Raw genomic sequence first — 19,341 nt, 5'->3', positions numbered from 1 at the left:
GGACACGGAGATATGGCTAAACTGAAAATTATAGGATACGGGACACAACTATATATAAATTAAAATATAAATATAAAAAAAAATTAAAAAAAAACATAATGTTTAACTTTTAATTTTTGGAGATTTTAATATTTTGTTTGAGATTTTATCATATTTTATCTAAAATTTAGTGTGGAAGAGAAGAGATTTTTAAAACACTGAATCGCGTTTTTTTTTCTAGCTTTTCTGGCGTGTTCAAAAAGGGAAACTTGTCTCCTCCGGCGTATCTAAAAAGAGGGTTGTTTCTGGCCCAATAAAAAGCGTCTGACACCGTGTCGGGCACGCTTCCGCAGCGTGTCTGTGTCCGCGGTGTATCGGAAACACTGACGGTGCCTTTTTGGCCGTATCCGAGATTCATAGATTAGAATTCGGAAATAAATGCCTAATTCAACTTGCTCTACATTAGTTGGAGATATCAGCATAACGTGTGTCAATTATGTGCACAGTTTGAATCATTTAGAAGCTGTTATGAAAAATCTAAGCTATTAATAGCTTGGGCAAGAGTAGGTTCAATTTATACTAGTAACATTACTTAAATACTTAAATGTTAATTCTAGTACAAAGTGAGTAGTTTAATACTATTCTACTCTTATTATATTTGAGTAATTTGTATGCAACCAATTTACTTCACATAATAACACTCACTGAATGCAAACTATTACATAACTCATTGTTATGATGCATAACTTACAGTAAACTGACATCTTGGAAACTGACATCTTGGCTGTCAGATTTGTTCTTTGGTATCAGATTAGATATCAACAACTTGGCAATTGATGAGTTCAGACAGCCCAAAACTCCTACTGGCCACTTCTATCCAAACAACTGGATCTGTTTCGGTTTCGGCAGCCGAATCTATCAAAAATTCATCCTGCATGGATTTGGGTGATAGAGATGTTGAGGCTGATGGTGAAGAATCCAAATTATTGCATGGAACAGCCTGCAGAACAGCAATATCTTGCTTCGAATTTTTTGCAATGAAATGAAGCTTTCCATGCAAACCTGCTAATAGATATGGAGACTCTGAATTGCTAAAGTCATACACAGGGACTTTTCCAATAACAACTTTCCATGCATCCTCTCCTTCATCATATACCTTGATCTTTCCATTATCCATAGAATTTGAAGGATCAAAAGCATATAGTTCATCATTCACTACAACACTCAATTTTGTTCCTGCCTGCTTAATTGGCCATCCTTCACCCATTCCATTTGGCATTTCTATCCATGAATTTGTTTCTGGATCATATATTTCTCCCCCAACATCAACAAAAAAGGGCCATGAATACAAACTTTGAGGAACATATAACCTTCCCTTGTATGAGGTTAGCCCAGTGGCAATAGGCCTTAACATGTCAGCCAGAAAAACTGTGGGCAGCACTCCAGCGCGCGAGAATGGCATACTAGGTACATCGGACCATGTATCCGTAAATGGATCATAAACTTCAGCAGACCGAAGAGGAATCAATCCTGCTTGACCTTGACTAACCCCTCCAACAACATAAAGCTTGTTGTTTAAGATGCTTGTCTTGCAATATGCCCTACCTGTGGACATAGAAGTAACCTTCTTCCACACATTTTGTATCGGATCAAATCGCCAAACACATTTCACAGTTGAAGCTTTAGAGAATCCACCTAGAACATAAAGACATCCATCAACAGCTCCGAAGGAACAACCACAAAAAGGCATGTCATCTAATGCATCCTTCTGTCTGAGAAGACCTCTAATAATTTCAGCAATTCTGATACCTTCTACCATGTTCCACATCCAAAACCTAGAAGAACCCTTTTGGGAATTTTCTTCATCCACAACACTGGGCATAACAGGAAGTCTCTGCCATATTCCAGAACGAGGGTCTAGAGCATGCCATAAGAGTTTATTTTGCCCATCCCTAACCAACAGATATAGCCACTCTTCAGTTGTTCCAATCTCTTTCCTTACTTTATATAATTCATTATTCATGATAGTTGCTTTCCACCTCCTAGACACCAGCCTTATATGATAGTAACAAATTCTAGGAAGTCTAGCCATAATCTGAAGGGATAACTCATCAGGGAGATTAGGAATAAGTCTTGGACATTCTTCAACTGTGGCAGGTGACATTCTTTGCCTCTTAAACCTCTCATTAGGACATATTTCCTCAGATTTACTTTGATTGGTCTTGGTATTAGTCATGCTAAACAAAGAACCCATAAGCTCAATATCTGCATCAAATACCCAACATTTTTTAAAATATGACTCAAGCCTAGCTTCTCTAAACCTAAAGGCATAGCAAGCATCCCACATGTGTAGGAAAACAAGTAAGCACAAAGTGGCCAAGCAAATGACTGCAGAAACAACTCAGAACAGGAACAGAAAAATATCTTTAACAGTGACAGAAAGCACGATAAGAACAAAATAGCCAGAAACGTCATACATATATATAGGACTATGCAAAACACATTGCTTGATAACAGTAAAATTACAAAAACATCTAACACTCCCTTCCAGCAATGATTCTAAGTTGCAGTTTCGGCCTTGCTAAGACTAAGAATTACATACAAGAAAACATAATTGAAGAACAGAATATAATCTTTCATGAAATATAATAAAAACATCCTGCAATATGAGATTTGCTCACCTCAAAATGACAACTGAAACATAAATAACCACATTATAGGAGTCTTAGGTAGGGGTGTTCATTGGATAAAAAGGCAGATGATCCAAACAGATTGGGTTAAGTTTTTGTGTGCAATTGAGTCAAACTCCACCCAACTTAACTTAAACTCCTAACAGATTTTGTAAACGGGAGACTCAATTCAAACGGAATATAATTATTCTTCAATTGAATCCTTTGTATTTTGAAATATTAATGATATAATCTGTTTTTAAAAAAGAATAATGAGTTGGTAATGGTTTATCCACACACTACTCAATCCGTGAACCCTTGTAAACAACCCCTTTTCACAAGAACCACGATTTTCACTTGGTTTCACGCGTGTCCTTTTCCTTCTATTTAAGATTATTAATTGAAATCTACAATATTAGGTATGCATTAATGCAGTTTCCAGGTAGTTTAACCCACCAAATTAAAAATACAAAAAACGTGATACAACATTCGCAAAACAAAAACTGTTCAGATCGCAAGGAACCCAGATGTGAATTGAAATGGTCAAATAACCAAAGACACAAATTTTGAAACTAGCTACAGAAAACATACACTAATAATTTTTTTTTCCCGTCCCCACAATTCATCCTTTTCTTTTTCTCATATATTTGGAAAATTAACTTAAGAAAATGACAAAAATAAACCCAACCAAGAGAGTGAAGGAGCATGCTTGAAGAAGAATTCCAATTTACCAAGCAAAAAACAGAAGCTTGAAAGGAAATTTAAGAACCCAGAACCTTTTTCTTCATTCACACTGTAAAATCGAGGAGCAGAAGACAATGATAAATTTAGAGACCAAGCAAGCATAAAGTAAAATGAAATGAATAATAGTAAGGAAGAGAGGTAAAACTGAGAGAGAGAAGTGTAGAAGGGATTAGCATAAAAAAGGAGAAAGAAGAAAGAAGAAGAAAGAGGATGTACAAATTGGAAGGATCTGTCAGTTGCTTCTTTCCTCTGTCTGGCAAGTGTGGTGTTTGAGTCAGTGTGACTAATAAATCATTATCTATTTAAATAATTAAAGTAAAGTAAAATACATTTTATATTTCACACTCATTATTCTAGAGAAGCTTTTATTACACACCTTGATTTCAATTTTGTCTTCTGCTATGCTTTCTAATATTCGATTCAAAAATTATTTTATGCTTTCTAATACTACATATCGTACACTATGAAGATTGAGCTAAAATAAATAGAAAATGTTGAATATGTTTGTTTTTATCACTCAAATATAATTTAGGTTCAAATATATTTTTAGATCATACAAATATAATTTCGTGTTTCTTCCTGGAAGATTTATGTAAGCAGAACAATTTGATTTTTTTTATTACCGATTTTGGCATATTTCTTTTTTATTATAAATATAGGTAAAATGATCTCGTATCATACTGAAATCGTTCGATGATTTCATTTATTTGAAGAATAAGTCGTAAGAAGTTAATATCAATTTAATATTAAGTTGGAAGTGGTGTCAAATTTTACAATTTTTGAATTAATTGAAAGCGTAAATAATTTTGTTTTTAAAATTGTGAGAGTCGTGTACGCAGAACTTTGTCATCAGTGAAATTTTGATTTGAAAGAACTAAAATGATTATTAAAGCGTTGATGATAGAAGGGAGTGAGAAGTGTTGGCCTGTTATGATTTACCTGTAGATGTAGTGGTATTACTATTATGATAGGTTCATCAATGGTTGGTGAAGAACAAATAAGCAGATGATCATATATTTGATGCACACATTCATGATGTGTATAATCATTACGTTTACAGTTATGATTTACTTTATTATATTTTTATTGTGTTTCTATTTTATGATTATATGATTTTGGTTGTATTTTATTTTGTATTGTCTAAATTCTTTTTATGTAGTAACTCGTTATGTTTAATATTTTAAAAAAAATATTGTTATTATGTTTTCTTTTTCTTACGGCAACGATTTTCAAACTTGAAAAATATTGTGTTTTGTACTTATATAAAATCTTATTTATATTATATGTTTGAAATTTTAATAAACTACTTCAACTTCTGATTTTATTTAATTTGTTGTTGAGGGTGTATTAATATATTTTTGTGTATAATTATTATGTTTATAGTTATAATTATTATTTTATTATATTTTTTATTTTGTTTATATAAGTTATATGATTTTGGTTATATTTTATTTTGTATTTCTATTTTTTTTCTATAGTAATTTGTTATGTTTAATATTTAAAAAAATATTGTTGTTATTTATTTTTCCTTAGTGCAAGGTTTTTTAAACTTAATTTTTTTTTTGTGTTTTGTATTTATATCAAATTTAATTTATTTTACAATTTTATGTTATATGTTTCAAATTTTAACAAATTACTTGATTTTTTTATTTTTTTAATTTGTTGTTGAGTTTATCTAACACACCAGAAAATATATCTAACTATCACCGTACAAGTTTTACCAATTTCTATACTTGGAGTTTTCAAAATATTTCTATTACAAGATTATGACTTATAGAAATACAAATATTAATAATATAAAGTTCAAAACAAGATCCTAAAATCCTCCAGAACCTTCGATACCTGTACGATCATCTCTTTATGTAGTATAGTCATCGCAGTTCATAACAACAAGAAAAACAATGGTAAGCTAGTGAAAATAAAATTTTATACACACCTAAATCAAAAGAGAAAACATAAAACAATCACATAGATCTCACGTGGATGTACATATCCAACATATTCAACACACATAATAACAACTAACGCCTTCCGGAAGACCCATATTAAGTAAGTTCTACCAGAGACTAACATCTTAACCAAAGATTACTAGCAAATCCAAGAGAAAGGATCAGGGTAAGTTCAATACAACCCAAGTCGTGCATCTCATATGTCACGGTGTGCGTTAACCCCCTATTAGCATCTCACCACTTGATATCTTAGTCTATGTGACTTAGATCATCAGTACAACTTAGAGATCTTTGTTAATACTTAATACACAAACAAACATTAGTTCATACATTATCCAAAATGTATGAATTCAACTTCATACCATTTTCATCGTACAATATCATTCAAAATACAATCCACAACATTCAAAAGTCACATTTAACAACATAAAAAAACAACACTTAAATACTAAATTATCAAAATCTAATATTTCTACCAGTTTAAATAATATATAAACAAACAACATCCCTATAAGATAAATTGAATAATGGGACCACATCCTATCTTGTTATGGTATCATAGCTCTTCCTTTGAAGAGCTCTGTTGCACGCTCTGCCTTCCTTGTTTTCTTTATCTTTATAACTTTTACTATACTTACTTTCCTTTTAGAAAAATGGCAGAAGAAAGAACAGCAAGATCGACTACGACGGAACCCTCTACAAACAGCTACCTCTATCTTCATCCTGGTGAAAACCTCACGGCTTCACTAGTTCTTGACTCGACAAACTAGCACTCTTGGAGTAGGTATATCATAACGACGCTAAGTGCGGAGAATAAAGTGGAATTCGTCTTGGGCACCCATCCCTTCCCACCAACGAGCGATCCCAACTATTCGGCGTGGGTCAGATGCAACAACATGGTGGTGTCCTAGTTAATGCATTTAGTATCTCTTCCAATTAGACAAAGTGTAATCTGGATGGATGTTTTTGTAGATGTTTGGAATGATTTGAAAACAAGATATTTCCAAGGTGATCTCTCTAGGATTTCTGATTTGCAATTAGAGGAATCTTCTTTATGTCAGAACAATTTGTCAGTGACTGATTATTTTACGAAACTCATAATTATTTGGGATGAGCTTGATAATTTTCGACCTAACCCTATCTGTGTCTGTCAACATAAGTCTTCTTGCTTTGTAGCCTCTGCTATTATTCAAAGGAAATGCGAGGACCAAGCCATGCAGTTTCTTCTAGGGCTTAATGATCAAGCTGTTAAAACCAAAACAACCAATTGATTCGAAGAAACAACCGATTGTTTGTTTTGGTACCATAACAGAAAAACTGTTTTATCTTTGACTGAGCTTTAAATGATTTAACTGCTTACGCTCCAGTCTTTAAATGCTTTGACCAATCTTTAAATGCAATTTAAGAGTTTGTTAAGATTTGATAACAAACAACATCTTTGAATAAATTCAGAAAAACAGATTTGAGTAACAATCTTTTGAATACAAGTTTTTGAGTTTTTCAAAGAATTGAGATTGCTTAGAGTTTGTGATTGATCAAAGTGTGTGGAATAGGATTCTGCTTGTATTGATTTCATATTATCTTCTGTAACAAGTGTAATCCTTGTACTCTGTTGAACAAGTTTCGTTTGTGTGTTTGCTGAGATTTGTTGTGTGTTCTTGAGGGGATCAAGATCAGAAATCTTAGTGTTGGTGTGTTGGCCAAGAGAAGTGTGTGTCTTGAGGGGATCAAGGTCACTTTCTTGGTTGTGGTGTAAGTGATCAAGGTGTGATTGCTTAGTGGATTTCCTCAGAAGTTTTTGAGAAGACTGGATGTAGCTCTGGGATTGGAGTGAACCAGTATAAACATCTGTGTACATTTTCTCTATCCCTAACTCTTTAAATTCAGTTTTGATATTTGTTTACTGGTATAAACAACCGATTGTTTCTGTGAAACAACCGATTGTTTTGCTGGTGCAGTGTTTTAAGCTTTGTGTTTTGAAAAACTAATTTCTTAATCAAGGTATTCGCGAAGTATTTTCATTCAAGGCTTAAAAGATTACGAAAACTCTCTTTAAACAATTCACCCCCCTCTAGTTTAAAGCCATATATTCTAACAATTGGCATCAAGAGCTTGGTTCTTGAAATTTATTCAAGTTGATCCAAAAATCTTTTTTCTATGGCTGGAAAACAATCTTTTGAGGAAGGTGCTTCAATCTACAAACCACCATTATTCTGTGGATTAAATTACAAATACTCGGAAACCAGAATGAAAATCTTTGTGGAATCTATTGATCAAGGAATTTGGGATTCAATTGAGAATGGTCCTTACATTCCAAAGTTTAAAAAGAATGGTTCCTTCATTGCAAAACCTTGGTCTCAATGGACCAATGATGAATGTAAGATGGCCAAGCTTGATTGTAATGCTCAAAACATAATAGCTTCTGCACTAGATACTAATGAGTTTTTCAGGATATCAAAATGCAAAACTGCTAAAGATATGTGGGACACACTCAAGGCTGTTCATGGACACAATGAACCAAAGAAGGCAATGACAAAGAGTCAAGCAAGAAGAAAAAGAAGGCAAAATAAGAAAAGCCTCAACCTTTGCTTCATGGCCAGAAAGGAGGATGACTTAAGTAGTGTAAGTTCATCAAACTCCTCAAACTCTGAAAATTATGGTCAATTACTTCAAGCCTTTCAAGAAACGCATGAAGAAGCCAACCGATTGGCTCTCTTGAACAATCGGTTAAAGGAAAAGAACAGCGGGCTTGAAAACAGAGTAAAGACACTAGAAGAGGAATTAGAAAATTCAAAAACAGATTTTGAAAATCTTGAAATCATCTACAAAAACTCCTCTTGCAAGTGTGATGCTCTAGTTTGTGAAAATTGCGAAAATCTTGAAAAGAAGGTCCACTATCTTGTTAAAACTGTGGATAAACTTTCTAAAGGCCAATCCAACTTTGAGAATGTATTAGCATCTCAAAATTGTGTTTTTGGAAAAGGTGGATTGAGTTTTAATCCACAAAACAAGCAAGATAGATTTTCAAAATCATTTTCGAAAATGCCAGAAAACAACCGATTGGACCATCGAAACAACCGATTGTTACATGCTTCTATTGCATGAAAAGAGGCCATTCTGTGAGGTTTTGCAAAATCAGAAGATATGTTGTTCCTAAAGGTCTTATGAAGTGGATTCCTAAGGGTAATAAAGCTTTAATTGATGAGTGTAAACCAAATGGACCCACATTCATAAGGGGACCAAATCTTTGGACTTGAAAATCTTTTTTGTAGGGAATCTTGGAGGAGAGCAAGCAACTGTGGTACTTGGACAGTGGATGCTCCAAGCACATGACAGGGGACAAATCAAAGTTCATGAGCATCTCCCTTAAGCAAGAGGGTCATGTCACCTATGGGGACAACAACAAAGGAAGGATTATTGGGAGAGGATCCATAGGAGACAAAGACATCTTGGTCATCCATGATGTGCTTTATGTAGAAGGCCTAAAGCATAATCTGTTGAGCATTAGCCAACTATGTGACAAGGGATATCAAGTGATGTTCAAGTCAAACACATGTGAAATCTGTCTACCTAACACCAAAGAGGTAATGTTGGTAGGTTAGAGAGTTAATAATGTGTATCTTCTAGATATCTCTTCACCATGTTCAATTGGATGTCTTCTATCCAAGCAAGATGAATCTTGGCTTTGGCATAGAAGAATTGCTCATATTCACATGAACCACTTGAACAAGTTAATTTCAAGGGATCTTGTGATTAGGCTACCAAAACTCAAGTTTGAGAGAGATCACATTTGTGAAGCATGCCAAAAAGGGAAACAAGTGAAAAGTTCTTTCAAAATTAGAAATTTTGTTTCATCTTTGAAACCTCTTGAACTTCTTCACATGGATCTCTTTGGACCCTCAAGAACTATGAGTCTTAGTGGAAATTATTATGCTTTTATTATTATTGATGACTATTCTAGGTACACTTGGACTCTTTTCTTGGAATCAAAGAGTGATGCCTTTTCTGCATTCAAGAAGTTAGCAAGAAGGTTGCAGAATACAAAGAACAACAACATAGGTTCTATTAGAAGTGATCATGAAGGAGAATTTCAAAATGAGAAGTTCAGCAAATTCTGTGAGAAGATGGGAATTCTGCACAACTTCTCTGCTCCAAGAACACCACAACAGAATGGAGTGGTAGAAAGGAAGAACAAGTCTCTTGAAGAGCTAACAAGGACAATGCTTAGTGAATCATCTCTTCCTAAGTACTTTTGGGCAGATGCAGTGAGCACCTCATGTTATGTGATGAATATGGTGCTTATTAGGTCCATTTTGAAGAAAACTCCATATGAACTCTTCAATGGAAGGAAGCCTAACATCAACCATCTTAGGGTTTTTGGCTGCAGTTGTTTCATCCTCAACAATGGAAAAGAAAACTTGGGAAAGTTTGATGAAAAAGCGGATCTTGGCATCTTCATAGGGTATTCACTCACAAGTCATGCATATAGAGTCTACAACAAGAGGTTGATGACTGTAGAAGAAACAGTTCACGTTGTCTTTGATGAGGTAGATCGCATAATCAATCAAATCCAAAAGACTAGTGCTGAAGAAGATGAACAGAGCATCAGTTTGGAGAAGCTGGAAATCTGTGCAGAAAAACAACCGGTTGATTCGCAGAAACAACCGATTGAAATTCTGCAACAGAGTGAGCTGCCCAAGGAGTGGAAGATTCCTAGAGATCTGTCAGTGGACAACATCATAGGGCAGATAAAGGAAGGTGTCTCCACACGTAGCTCCATCTCAAACTTCTGCAGGCACACAACTTTTGTCTCTCAAATTGAACCAAAGTCAATTGAGGAAGCTCTCAAGGATGAGAAGTGGGTTGAAGCTATGCATGAAGAGTTGAATCAGTTTGCAAGGAATGAGGTATGGTTTCTTGTCCCTAGAACTGATGAAATGAATATTATTGGTTCGAAATGGACTTTCAGGAACAAGCTAGATGAAGATGGTGTGATCACAAGGAACAAAGTAAGGCTAGTTTCCAAGGGCTACAATCAAGAGGAGGGCATAGATTATGGTGAAACCTTTGCTCCTGTTGCTAGATTAGAGGTTGTGAGGCTGCTGCTGGCTTTTGCGTGTATGAGTGGTTTCAAACTCTTCCAAATGGATGTCAAGAGTGCCTTCTTAAATGGCTACATCAATGAGGAAGTGTATGTAGATCAACCACCAGGCTTTGAAGATCATAAGTATCCCAACCATGTCTTCAAGTTGAAGAAAGCTTTGTATGGACTGAAGCAAGCTCCAAGACAGTGGTATGAAAGGCTTAGCAATTTTCTGCTATCTCATGGTTATGAAAGGGGAATGGTAGACAAGACTTTCTTCATCAAAAAGTCAAATGCAGAAATAATTCTCGTGCAAATCTATGTAGATGACATCATCTTTGGTGCTACACAAGATAGTTTATGTGAAGAATTTGTGGCTGCAATGAAAGGTGAGTTTGAAATGTCTATGATGCGAGAAATGTCATTCTTTCTTGGATTGCAGGTTAAGCAAACAAAGGATGGGATCTTTCTATGTCAATCAAAGTATTGCAAGGAGATTCTCAAGAAATTTGAAATGGATAGTTGCAAAGAAGCAAGCACTCCAATGCCATCAAGCTGTTATATGGATGCTGATGCTGCTGGAAAGAGTGTAGATCAAACAAAATACAGAGGATTGATTGGCTATTTGCTTTATCTAACAACTAGTAGACCAGACATCATGTTTGCGGTGTGTCTATGTGCAAGATATCAAGCAAATCCTAAAGAGTCACACTTCAAAGCTGCAAAAAGAATTCTGAAATATCTCAAAGGAACATCATCTTTTGGTTTATGGTATCCTTCTCACTCTCCAATTCATTTAATTGGTTATTTAGATTTTGACTTTGCAAGTTGCAAGCTAGATAGAAAGAGCACAAGTGGCACTTGTCACCTTCTTGGCTCAAGTCTAATCTCATGGCATAGCAAGAAGCAAGCATGTGTTGCTCTCTCTACTTCTGAGGCTTAATATATTGCTGCTGGGAGCTGTTGCGCACAGATTCTGTGGCTCAAACAACAACTTGCAAACTTTGGATTACAAATCAGCAAGGTCCCTTTGATGTGTGATAACACAAGTGCCATCAATCTTACCAAAAATCAGATTCAGCACTCAAGGACCAAACATATTGAGATAAGACATCATTTCATCAGGGATCATGTAAACAATGGGAACTGTGAAGTGAAGTTTGTGGAGACCAAACTGCAGTTAGCTGACATCTTCACGAAACCATTACCAAAAAAGAGGATTTTCTTCCTAAGAAATGAGTTAGGTATCCTTGATCTTAATAATCTCTCCTAAATCTGTTTTAAAACATGCTAAAAGTCTATTTGTGAAGACAAATAAGGGGAGAATTAATTGGTTCTTGTATATCGTTATCTGAAACTGTATAAACTGTGAAAATCTCTGATTTAAAGCTGTTTTCTGCTACTGCTGATAGAAACAACCGATTAATTCGTGTAAAAAACCGATTGTTTATCATGTTTTATGCTTTGAATGTATAAAAATCTGACCTGCTGCTGTAAGAAGCATAGGATAGTATAAATGCTATTTTTACAGGTACTGCTTCAGATTCAATCAGATCAAACACAAGCACCAGGGATTTGTCTTCAGCAAATAGGGGGAGATTGTTGAACCAAGTGGTGTTCAAGCTTTGAAGAATCCAAACCCTTTGAAGGATGTTGAAGCCTTGGCTGTGCTTGCTGTTGCTGTGCTGTTTTAGTTAGGATCTGGGGTAGATTGTGTTTGTAATCCACCTCTTGATTGAATCCAAAGCATAGACATTCCCAATCTTTTTGAAAGAAAAATGTTTTTCAAACTAAGTTAGAAACAACCGATTGTTTACACTTAGATGTTTTTAGAAAAGATTGAAAACTGCTTTTTTTCAAATGGTTAAGCTTTTAAAACCAAAACAACCGATTGATTTGAAGAAACAACCGATTGTTTGTTTTGGTACCATAACAGAAAAACTGTTTTATCTTTGACTGAGCTTTAAATGCTTTAAATGATTTAACTGCTTACGCTTCAGTCTTTAAATGCTTTGACCAATCTTTAAATGCAATTTAAGAGTTTGTTAAGATTTGATAACAAACAACATCTTTGAGTAAATTCAGAAAAACAGATTTGAGTAACAATCTTTTGAATACAAGTTTTTTAGTTTTTCAAAGAATTGAGATTGCTTAGAGTTTGTGATTGATCAAAGTGTGTGGAATAGGATTCTGCTTGTATTGATTTCATATTATCTTCTGTAACAAGTGTAATCCTTGTACTCTGTTGAACAAGTTTCGTTTGTGTGTTTGCTGAGATTTGTTGTGTGTTCTTGAGGGGATCAAGATCAGAAATCTTAGTGTTGGTGTGTTGGCCAAGAGAAGTGTGTGTCTTGAGGGGATCAAGGTCACTTTCTTGGTTGTGGTTTAAGTGATCAAGGTGTGATTGCTTAGTGGATTTCCTCAGAAGTTTTTGAGAAGACTGGATGTAGCTCTGGGATTGGAGTGAACCAGTATAAACATCTGTGTACATTTTCTCTATCCCTAACTCTTTAAATTCAGTTTTGATATTTGTTTACTGGTATAAACAACCGATTGTTTCTACGAAACAACCGATTGTTTTGCTAGTGCAGTGCTTTAAGCTTTGTGTTTTGAAAAACTAATTTCTTAATCAAGGTATTCGCGAAGTATTTTCATTCAAGGCTTAAAAGATTACGAAAACTCTCTTTAAACAATTCACCCTTCCTCTAGTTTAAAGCCATATATTCTAACAATCTTAACATAGATTCTAAACATTCTAATCTAAACCCAAACCAAAAACAACACAACTTCAAGTTTCATGTGGATTTAAAACATCAAAGCTCCCATGCTCAGCACTTGAGACATGTGTTCTGTCTTCATAACTCAGCAATATCAAGTCTTATCTGCATTGATCAAGAAAAATGCCACAAATAATATTGTGAATCAACCTCAACTGCAAGTAAATCAATCACAAGGATTCTCCAACTGGTAATGTTATTATTTCAAATCTTTATATTAGTATTAAAGGCTCTTGGGTCTTAGATTCAGGAGCAAATGATCATGTTTGCACCTGTTTGTCTGATTTCACATCTTATAAAAGTATCAAGCTTGTTCTTATCAGTTTGCCAAATGGACATCGTTTTTACACTAGTTGTTCTGGAACTGTTGCTTTTAGTAATAAGTTTTACCTAAATAATGTTTTATATGTGCCTGAATTCACTTTTAATCTGATTTTCGCTTCCAAAATTGCTTCTACGTTGAACTTTCACTTGATTTTCTCATCCAAGGATTGTGTGATATAAGACAATCTAACGAAAGAGAAGATTGGTACAGTTGAAGCCAAATATGGCTTGTATATTTTTAATGCTTGTGTTTTTCAAAGACATGCCACAAACAGATATGTTCCTTCTTTTCATTTTGTTTTGAAAGATACTAATGTGTGGCACAATAGACTGGGATATCTTTCTGATGAAAGATTTCATATATTGAGATATCTATACTCTTTTATTTCTGCTCATAAACCATATCTGTGTGATACTTGTCATAGAGCAAAGCAAAGAAAACTTTCGTTTGCTTTAAGTGATTTCATTACTTCTAAAATAATTGAGATTTTACATATGGACATATGGGGTCCTTGCTCTGTTATTTCTATGCATGGTTTTCGGTATTTTTTAACCATTGTGGATGATTTTTCTCGCTATACTTGGGTGATTTCTATGCGCACAAAATCTAAAGTCAGAATGCACATAACTAGTTTTTTTATCTTATGTTGAAAACTATTTTCAAACAACTGTCAAAATTATATGTTTTGATAATGGGGTTGAATTTGCTATGACAAATCTGTTTTCTATAAAAGGCATTATTCATAAAAAAAACTTGTATAGAAACACCCGAATAGAATGTTATTGTAGAACGCAAACACCAACATATTCTTAATGTAACACATGCTTTGCTTTTCCAAGTTAATTTACCTCTTATTTTCTAGCATTTTGTTGTTTTACATGTTGTTCTTCTCATCAATTGTATTCCCACTCCTTTGCTGCAGAACATGACCCCTTATGAAAAATTAAATGATACTTTGTATGATATCTCATCTTTACGTGTTTTTGGTTGTCTTTGCTACTCTAATACTATTACTTCTCACATAAAGAAACTAGATGATAAGGTTGTATCTGGTATTTTTCTTGGCTTCACTAAAGGTTATCTTTTTCTTAATCTTCAAAATCATAAAATTGAGATCTCAAGACATACTGTTTTCTATTAACATTATTTTCCTTATAAAATGAAAGATGATGATAATGAGGGTCCCAATAATTTATCTTTCCTTGTTCTTGAATCTTAAATTTCCACCTATGATTTTCTCTCTGACAATAACAACACTGCCACTAAGACCATGATTCCCACTGAAAATGCAGCACATAACTCGCCACGGGGGTCCACTCGGGTTAGGAGAACCCTAGCCTACCTTACAAATTTCCATACCGACATGCCATCTGCACATATTGTAAGTTCTAAATACCCTATTAATAATTTTATGTCCTATCATGCTCTATCTTCTAATTTTAAACGTATTATTGCTTCATTTTCTTCTTCAACTGAGCCCCACAATTATGAGGATGTTGTTGAATCAAGTGTGATCAAAGGCTTTGAAGAATCCAAATCTTGTGTTTGATGAAAGGCTGAAGTTGTTGCTGTGTTTAGGATAGGATCTGGGTAGTTTATCTGTGTAATCCACTCTTTGTTGAATCTAAAGCTAAAGTGTTTTCAATTCTTTTAAGATTAAAGTGTTTTTCACACTAAGTGAAAAACAACTTGTTGTTTTGTCGAAACAACCGATTGTTTTACTCTTAGGTTGAAAACTGTTTTGGTTGGTTGACTTGCTGTCAAACCAAAACAATCGATTGTTTCGTGCTTTCAATCGATTGTTTGTTTGAAAATCCTAACTGAATTTGTTTTGTTAGTTGAGTTTGCTTTAAATGATTTTCAAACTGAATACGCTCCTGTTTTAAATGCTTTGACCAATCTTTGAAAGCTATAAATAGTTTGTTTATGTTTTAGAACAAACAAGAAAAAGAAAAAAAGATTTGAGTTTTTCAAATTGAGAAAAAAACTTGTTTTGAGGAAGCCAAAGAGGAAAACTCCTCAAGTGGTACAGGAGGAAGAGGATGACGAGGCGACTGAAGATGGCCTCGTCACCAAAAGAACAAGGGTGGCACCCCCTTCACCACCCGCTCTCCCAACACCAACACCGCCTTCTCCTCCAGCAGATGCGGTTGCGCTCCCTGTGGTTGAAGGCAGCGAACCTAATTTCATTGAGAATCCTCCAAGCGCCTCCACGCCATTCGTATCTGCTGGAGAGGGCCCCCCTTCAACCACCTCTATTGCTGGGACCGCACCAGGTGGAGATGAGGGTGCTCATAACTCTCCAATCCTCATAACAGAGTCCCCGACTTCACCACCACGCCAAGAAGCCCCCCTTGCTTTACAGACTCAAGAGGGTGGTGGTGAAACTCAGCACCAAGCTCCTCCAGCACCTCCACCAGCAACAACTGCAAGCCTTCCCCCCTCCATCGAAGAGGTCTGGGGGCCCTTCACAGCCAAACTAAAGATGATGGCAGAGGATCTCCCCTCAATCATAACGAAGGCTGTGAAGAACTCGAGATAGAGGCTTCAGGACGAGAACTCAGCGCTCCAGGAGGAGAACCGCCTGATAAGGATTGATGCGGAAAAATTGTCTTGCAACCTGATGATGGCAGAAATCGATCATTCAAGGCTGGAGGACGCCATGAGCGTTGAGCTAAGGGGCGCACGCAAGGAGGCCTCCGATTTGCGCCCAAAACTGCACCTCCTAGCTCAAGAGAAAATTGAGCTGGAGAGTAAGTTGGTACCCTACAGGCTCAAGGTGGCCAACTTGGAGGCATCAATGAAAGCAGATGCGGCCAAGGTGGAGAACCTTGAAAAGAGGTCAGCTGATCGGGAGGTCCTCCTCGGGAAGGTCGAGAAGGAGAGGGACGACGCCATGGCTGAGCTCGCCAAAGCTCAAGAGGAAAACAAGAAAACTGCTGCAGAGCTGGCCCAGGCGCGGGACGAAGGCAAAAAGGTTGCTGAAGACCTTGCTCAAGCTCGCAGGGAAACTGAAGAGCTGAAGAAACGAGCCGACGAGCTGAAGCAACAAACCGAAGAGCTCGAGCAAAGCTCCGCCCAAGTCCTTGCCGCCAGGTTCGACGCCGCCCTGGAGCAAGTCGCTTGCCAATACCCCGAGCTTGATCTGACCATGGTGTCCATCTGCAACGAGGTGGTGGATGGGAAGATCGTGCCTTCCGAAGATTAATTGTCTCCCTCCATCACTTTGCTCTTTGAAAGCTTGTTGCTTATTTCTGTTTGTACGAACTTTACTTGTAATTTTTCTACTTATGTATTTGAACTGACACTGCTTTTATACAACTTCTTCCGCTTTTGCACCTCGTCTTTCTGTTTACTTCGCATTCTTTAACCTTCATCTGCTTTCTTACTCGCTGTATGGTTGATCAACTAACCAGTAGTACTCGCTTTAAACAAATTAACTTAGCGATTCCTCGGGCTTAACCGTTTACTCACTGCTTTGAACTCGAGCAAACTATCAATCTTATAACAATTCATCAACTGTTAACTCAAAGTAAAACTTGAGCAACTTATTAACCTTCAAGCGATTACATTTAACGTAACTCGCAAACTTAAGGCAATTAGCTACTTACTAGGCAACAGGTTTTAACTTAAACTGGTATCACAATACAGTTTACTTGATCTACCCGGCAAGGTTAGCCTTTACCCCTATCATCGCCTGGAATTCTTCTGATCGCCATAGGGTTCTAGCGATGTAAGCTTTCTTTGCCTTCATAACTTGGCTATTGTTCCCTCATCTGGGGGTAGAGGCCCCTTTCGGATCCTTCTCTACCTCCCTGAGTTTCAGAACAATAAGCCGGATAGTGAGGTGTTCTCTTTGAACCTACCTTAGCTATCCTTTAAACTTCTTTCACCCTTCACGCCATACCTGAACTCGTTCAAGACGAGAAGGATTTTATCTGCCTTCACACCGCCTACAAGCGTGGAAGTCTTCTCTGGTCTTACTAAGTCAATATTGATGTTTCACTTAAAGGGGGAAAGGCGTTTTCCTTCCTTTCCCGCCGTTTAAGGTCACGAACACCCCTGACTTTTCAGTTCATCTTGCCTGAACTCACTCTGAGGTGAGAAGGACTTTTTCTCGCCTGAACTCGCTCGACGGCGAGAAGGACTTTATCTGGCCTGAACTCGCTCGACGACGAGAAGGACTTTATCTGGTGCCTCAACTTGCCCAGGGTGTACATCTCCTCCCCCCTGGATGCACTGAGGACTTTATCTCTTTCTCGCCTGCACTCGCTCGACAGCGAGGAGGTCTTTATTTTTCTCGCCTCAAGACGCACGAGAGCGTTGAGGTCTTTAATCCTTACTGGTGCCTCCGATCACCGTAAGATGATGAGGACTTTAAAACTTTAACTAATGCCGCCAATCGCCGAAAAGCGGTGGGGACTTTAAAACTTTTTCTTAGAAAGCATGCAGCATAACTTTAAACTTGCCTTGAATCACGTACGAGTGATAAGGTCTTTTTTCTAAAAATTTCGAACAACAAGCATGCAATCTTAGAAGCTTTAAATTCTTTGAAAACTTTTCTTTATTGGGTGGCCTCATTAAAAACCCTCCTTAGGGAAAAAAGAGTGCCCCCTTCAAACTGTTTTAACAGAAAGCTTGCAAATCTCTTCATGTTCGTTTTTACTTACAAAGCTTTAACTGTAATATAACTTGAGGTGTGTGGCGTTCCAAGTGCGAGGAATCGCCCCTCCTTCCAATGTCTCTAAGCGGTAGGCGTCGTTCCCAAGCGCCTCGATTATTCTGAACGGTCCTGTCCACTTAGGCGATAACTTGTTTTCCATCTCATACTGGTGGGCCTTCCTCATCACAAGGTCGCCTTCTTTAAACTGCCTTGGCATCACCTTCGAGTTATACCTTCATTCAATCCTCCTTTTCACTGCCTCAGCCTTTACCCTTGCCTCCTCCCTGACCTCATCCAGTAAATCCAGATTCAACCTTCTTTCTTCGTTCGAGTCTTCCGCCACAAAGTTCTGGAATCTCGGCGAGCTCTTCTGGATTTCTACTGGAATCATTGCATCACATCCATAGACCAAGCTGAACGGGGTCTCATGAGTTCCTGACTGCTCGGTGGTATGGTACGCCCAAACTATGCGGGGTACCTCCTTGGCCCACGACCCCTTAGCTTTCTCCAGCCTTCTCTTCAAACCTCTCAGCAACACCCGATTGGCGGACTCTACTTGGCCATTTGTCAGAGGGTGCTCGACGGATGCAAACACCTGCTGAATTCCCAATTCTTCGCACAGCTTCTTCAGTAGGTGACTTGCAAACTGAGTCCCATTGTTTGACACCAGGCGCTTAGGCACACCAAACCGGCACACGATGTTCTTCCATACAAAGCTCTCAATCTTGTGTGCGGTGATCTGGGCTACTGGTTCTGCTTCGATCCACTTGATGAAGTATTTAATCGCCACCACCAAGTACTTCATCAGCCTGATCGCCAATGGAAAAGGTCCCAGAATGTCAATTCCCCACGTATGAAATGGCCAAGGGCTGTAAATTGACTTTAACTCTTCTGGAGGCGCTTTGTGCCAATCGACGTGCTGCTAACATTGTTTGCAACACTGTGCATACTTCTTGCAGTCCTCCCTCATTGTTGGCCAGTAATAGCCTGCACGAAGAGTTCTTGCAGCCAGAGCTCGATCCCCAACATGGCTTCCACATATCCCTTCATGGAGCTCGGCCATGATTCTTGTACATTTTTCCCCGTGCACACATTCCAGGAGTGGGTGTGTGAACCCAAACCTGTACAACTCGCCATCAATCATGGTGAACT

The 19,341-nt window shown here is 37.1% G+C and overlaps 1 protein-coding gene across 5 annotated transcripts; it reads right to left on the bottom strand.

The window, feature by feature from the left end:
- Window positions 1-543: 543 nt before the first annotated feature.
- Window positions 544-3,693, bottom strand: LOC137824278 (F-box/kelch-repeat protein At1g22040). Of its 5 annotated transcripts, XM_068629850.2 has the most exons (3): window positions 3,609-3,687; window positions 3,380-3,441; window positions 544-2,244 (listed from the first exon to the last, which is right to left on the bottom strand). In XM_068629850.2, the coding sequence occupies exon 3, from the start codon at window positions 2,231-2,233 to the stop codon at window positions 791-793; it is 1,443 nt and encodes a 480-aa protein (XP_068485951.1). In that variant the 5' UTR covers window positions 2,234-2,244; window positions 3,380-3,441; window positions 3,609-3,687; the 3' UTR covers window positions 544-790. The 5 variants fall into 5 exon arrangements, with proteins under 5 accessions (XP_068485951.1, XP_068485949.1, XP_068485947.1 ...); XM_068629848.2 differs by lacking the exon at window positions 3,380-3,441 and having other exon boundaries at window positions 3,609-3,693; XM_068629846.2 differs by lacking the exon at window positions 3,609-3,687 and having other exon boundaries at window positions 3,380-3,584.
- Window positions 3,694-19,341: the final 15,648 nt, after the last annotated feature.

Source organism: Phaseolus vulgaris, chromosome 8 (genome assembly GCF_051622355.1).
Source record: "Phaseolus vulgaris cultivar YP4 chromosome 8, ASM5162235v1, whole genome shotgun sequence".
Taxonomy (NCBI): Eukaryota; Viridiplantae; Streptophyta; class Magnoliopsida; order Fabales; family Fabaceae; genus Phaseolus; species Phaseolus vulgaris.
Note: the sequence above shows the minus strand (reverse complement) of the source record. Positions and strands in the feature narration are given on the sequence as shown.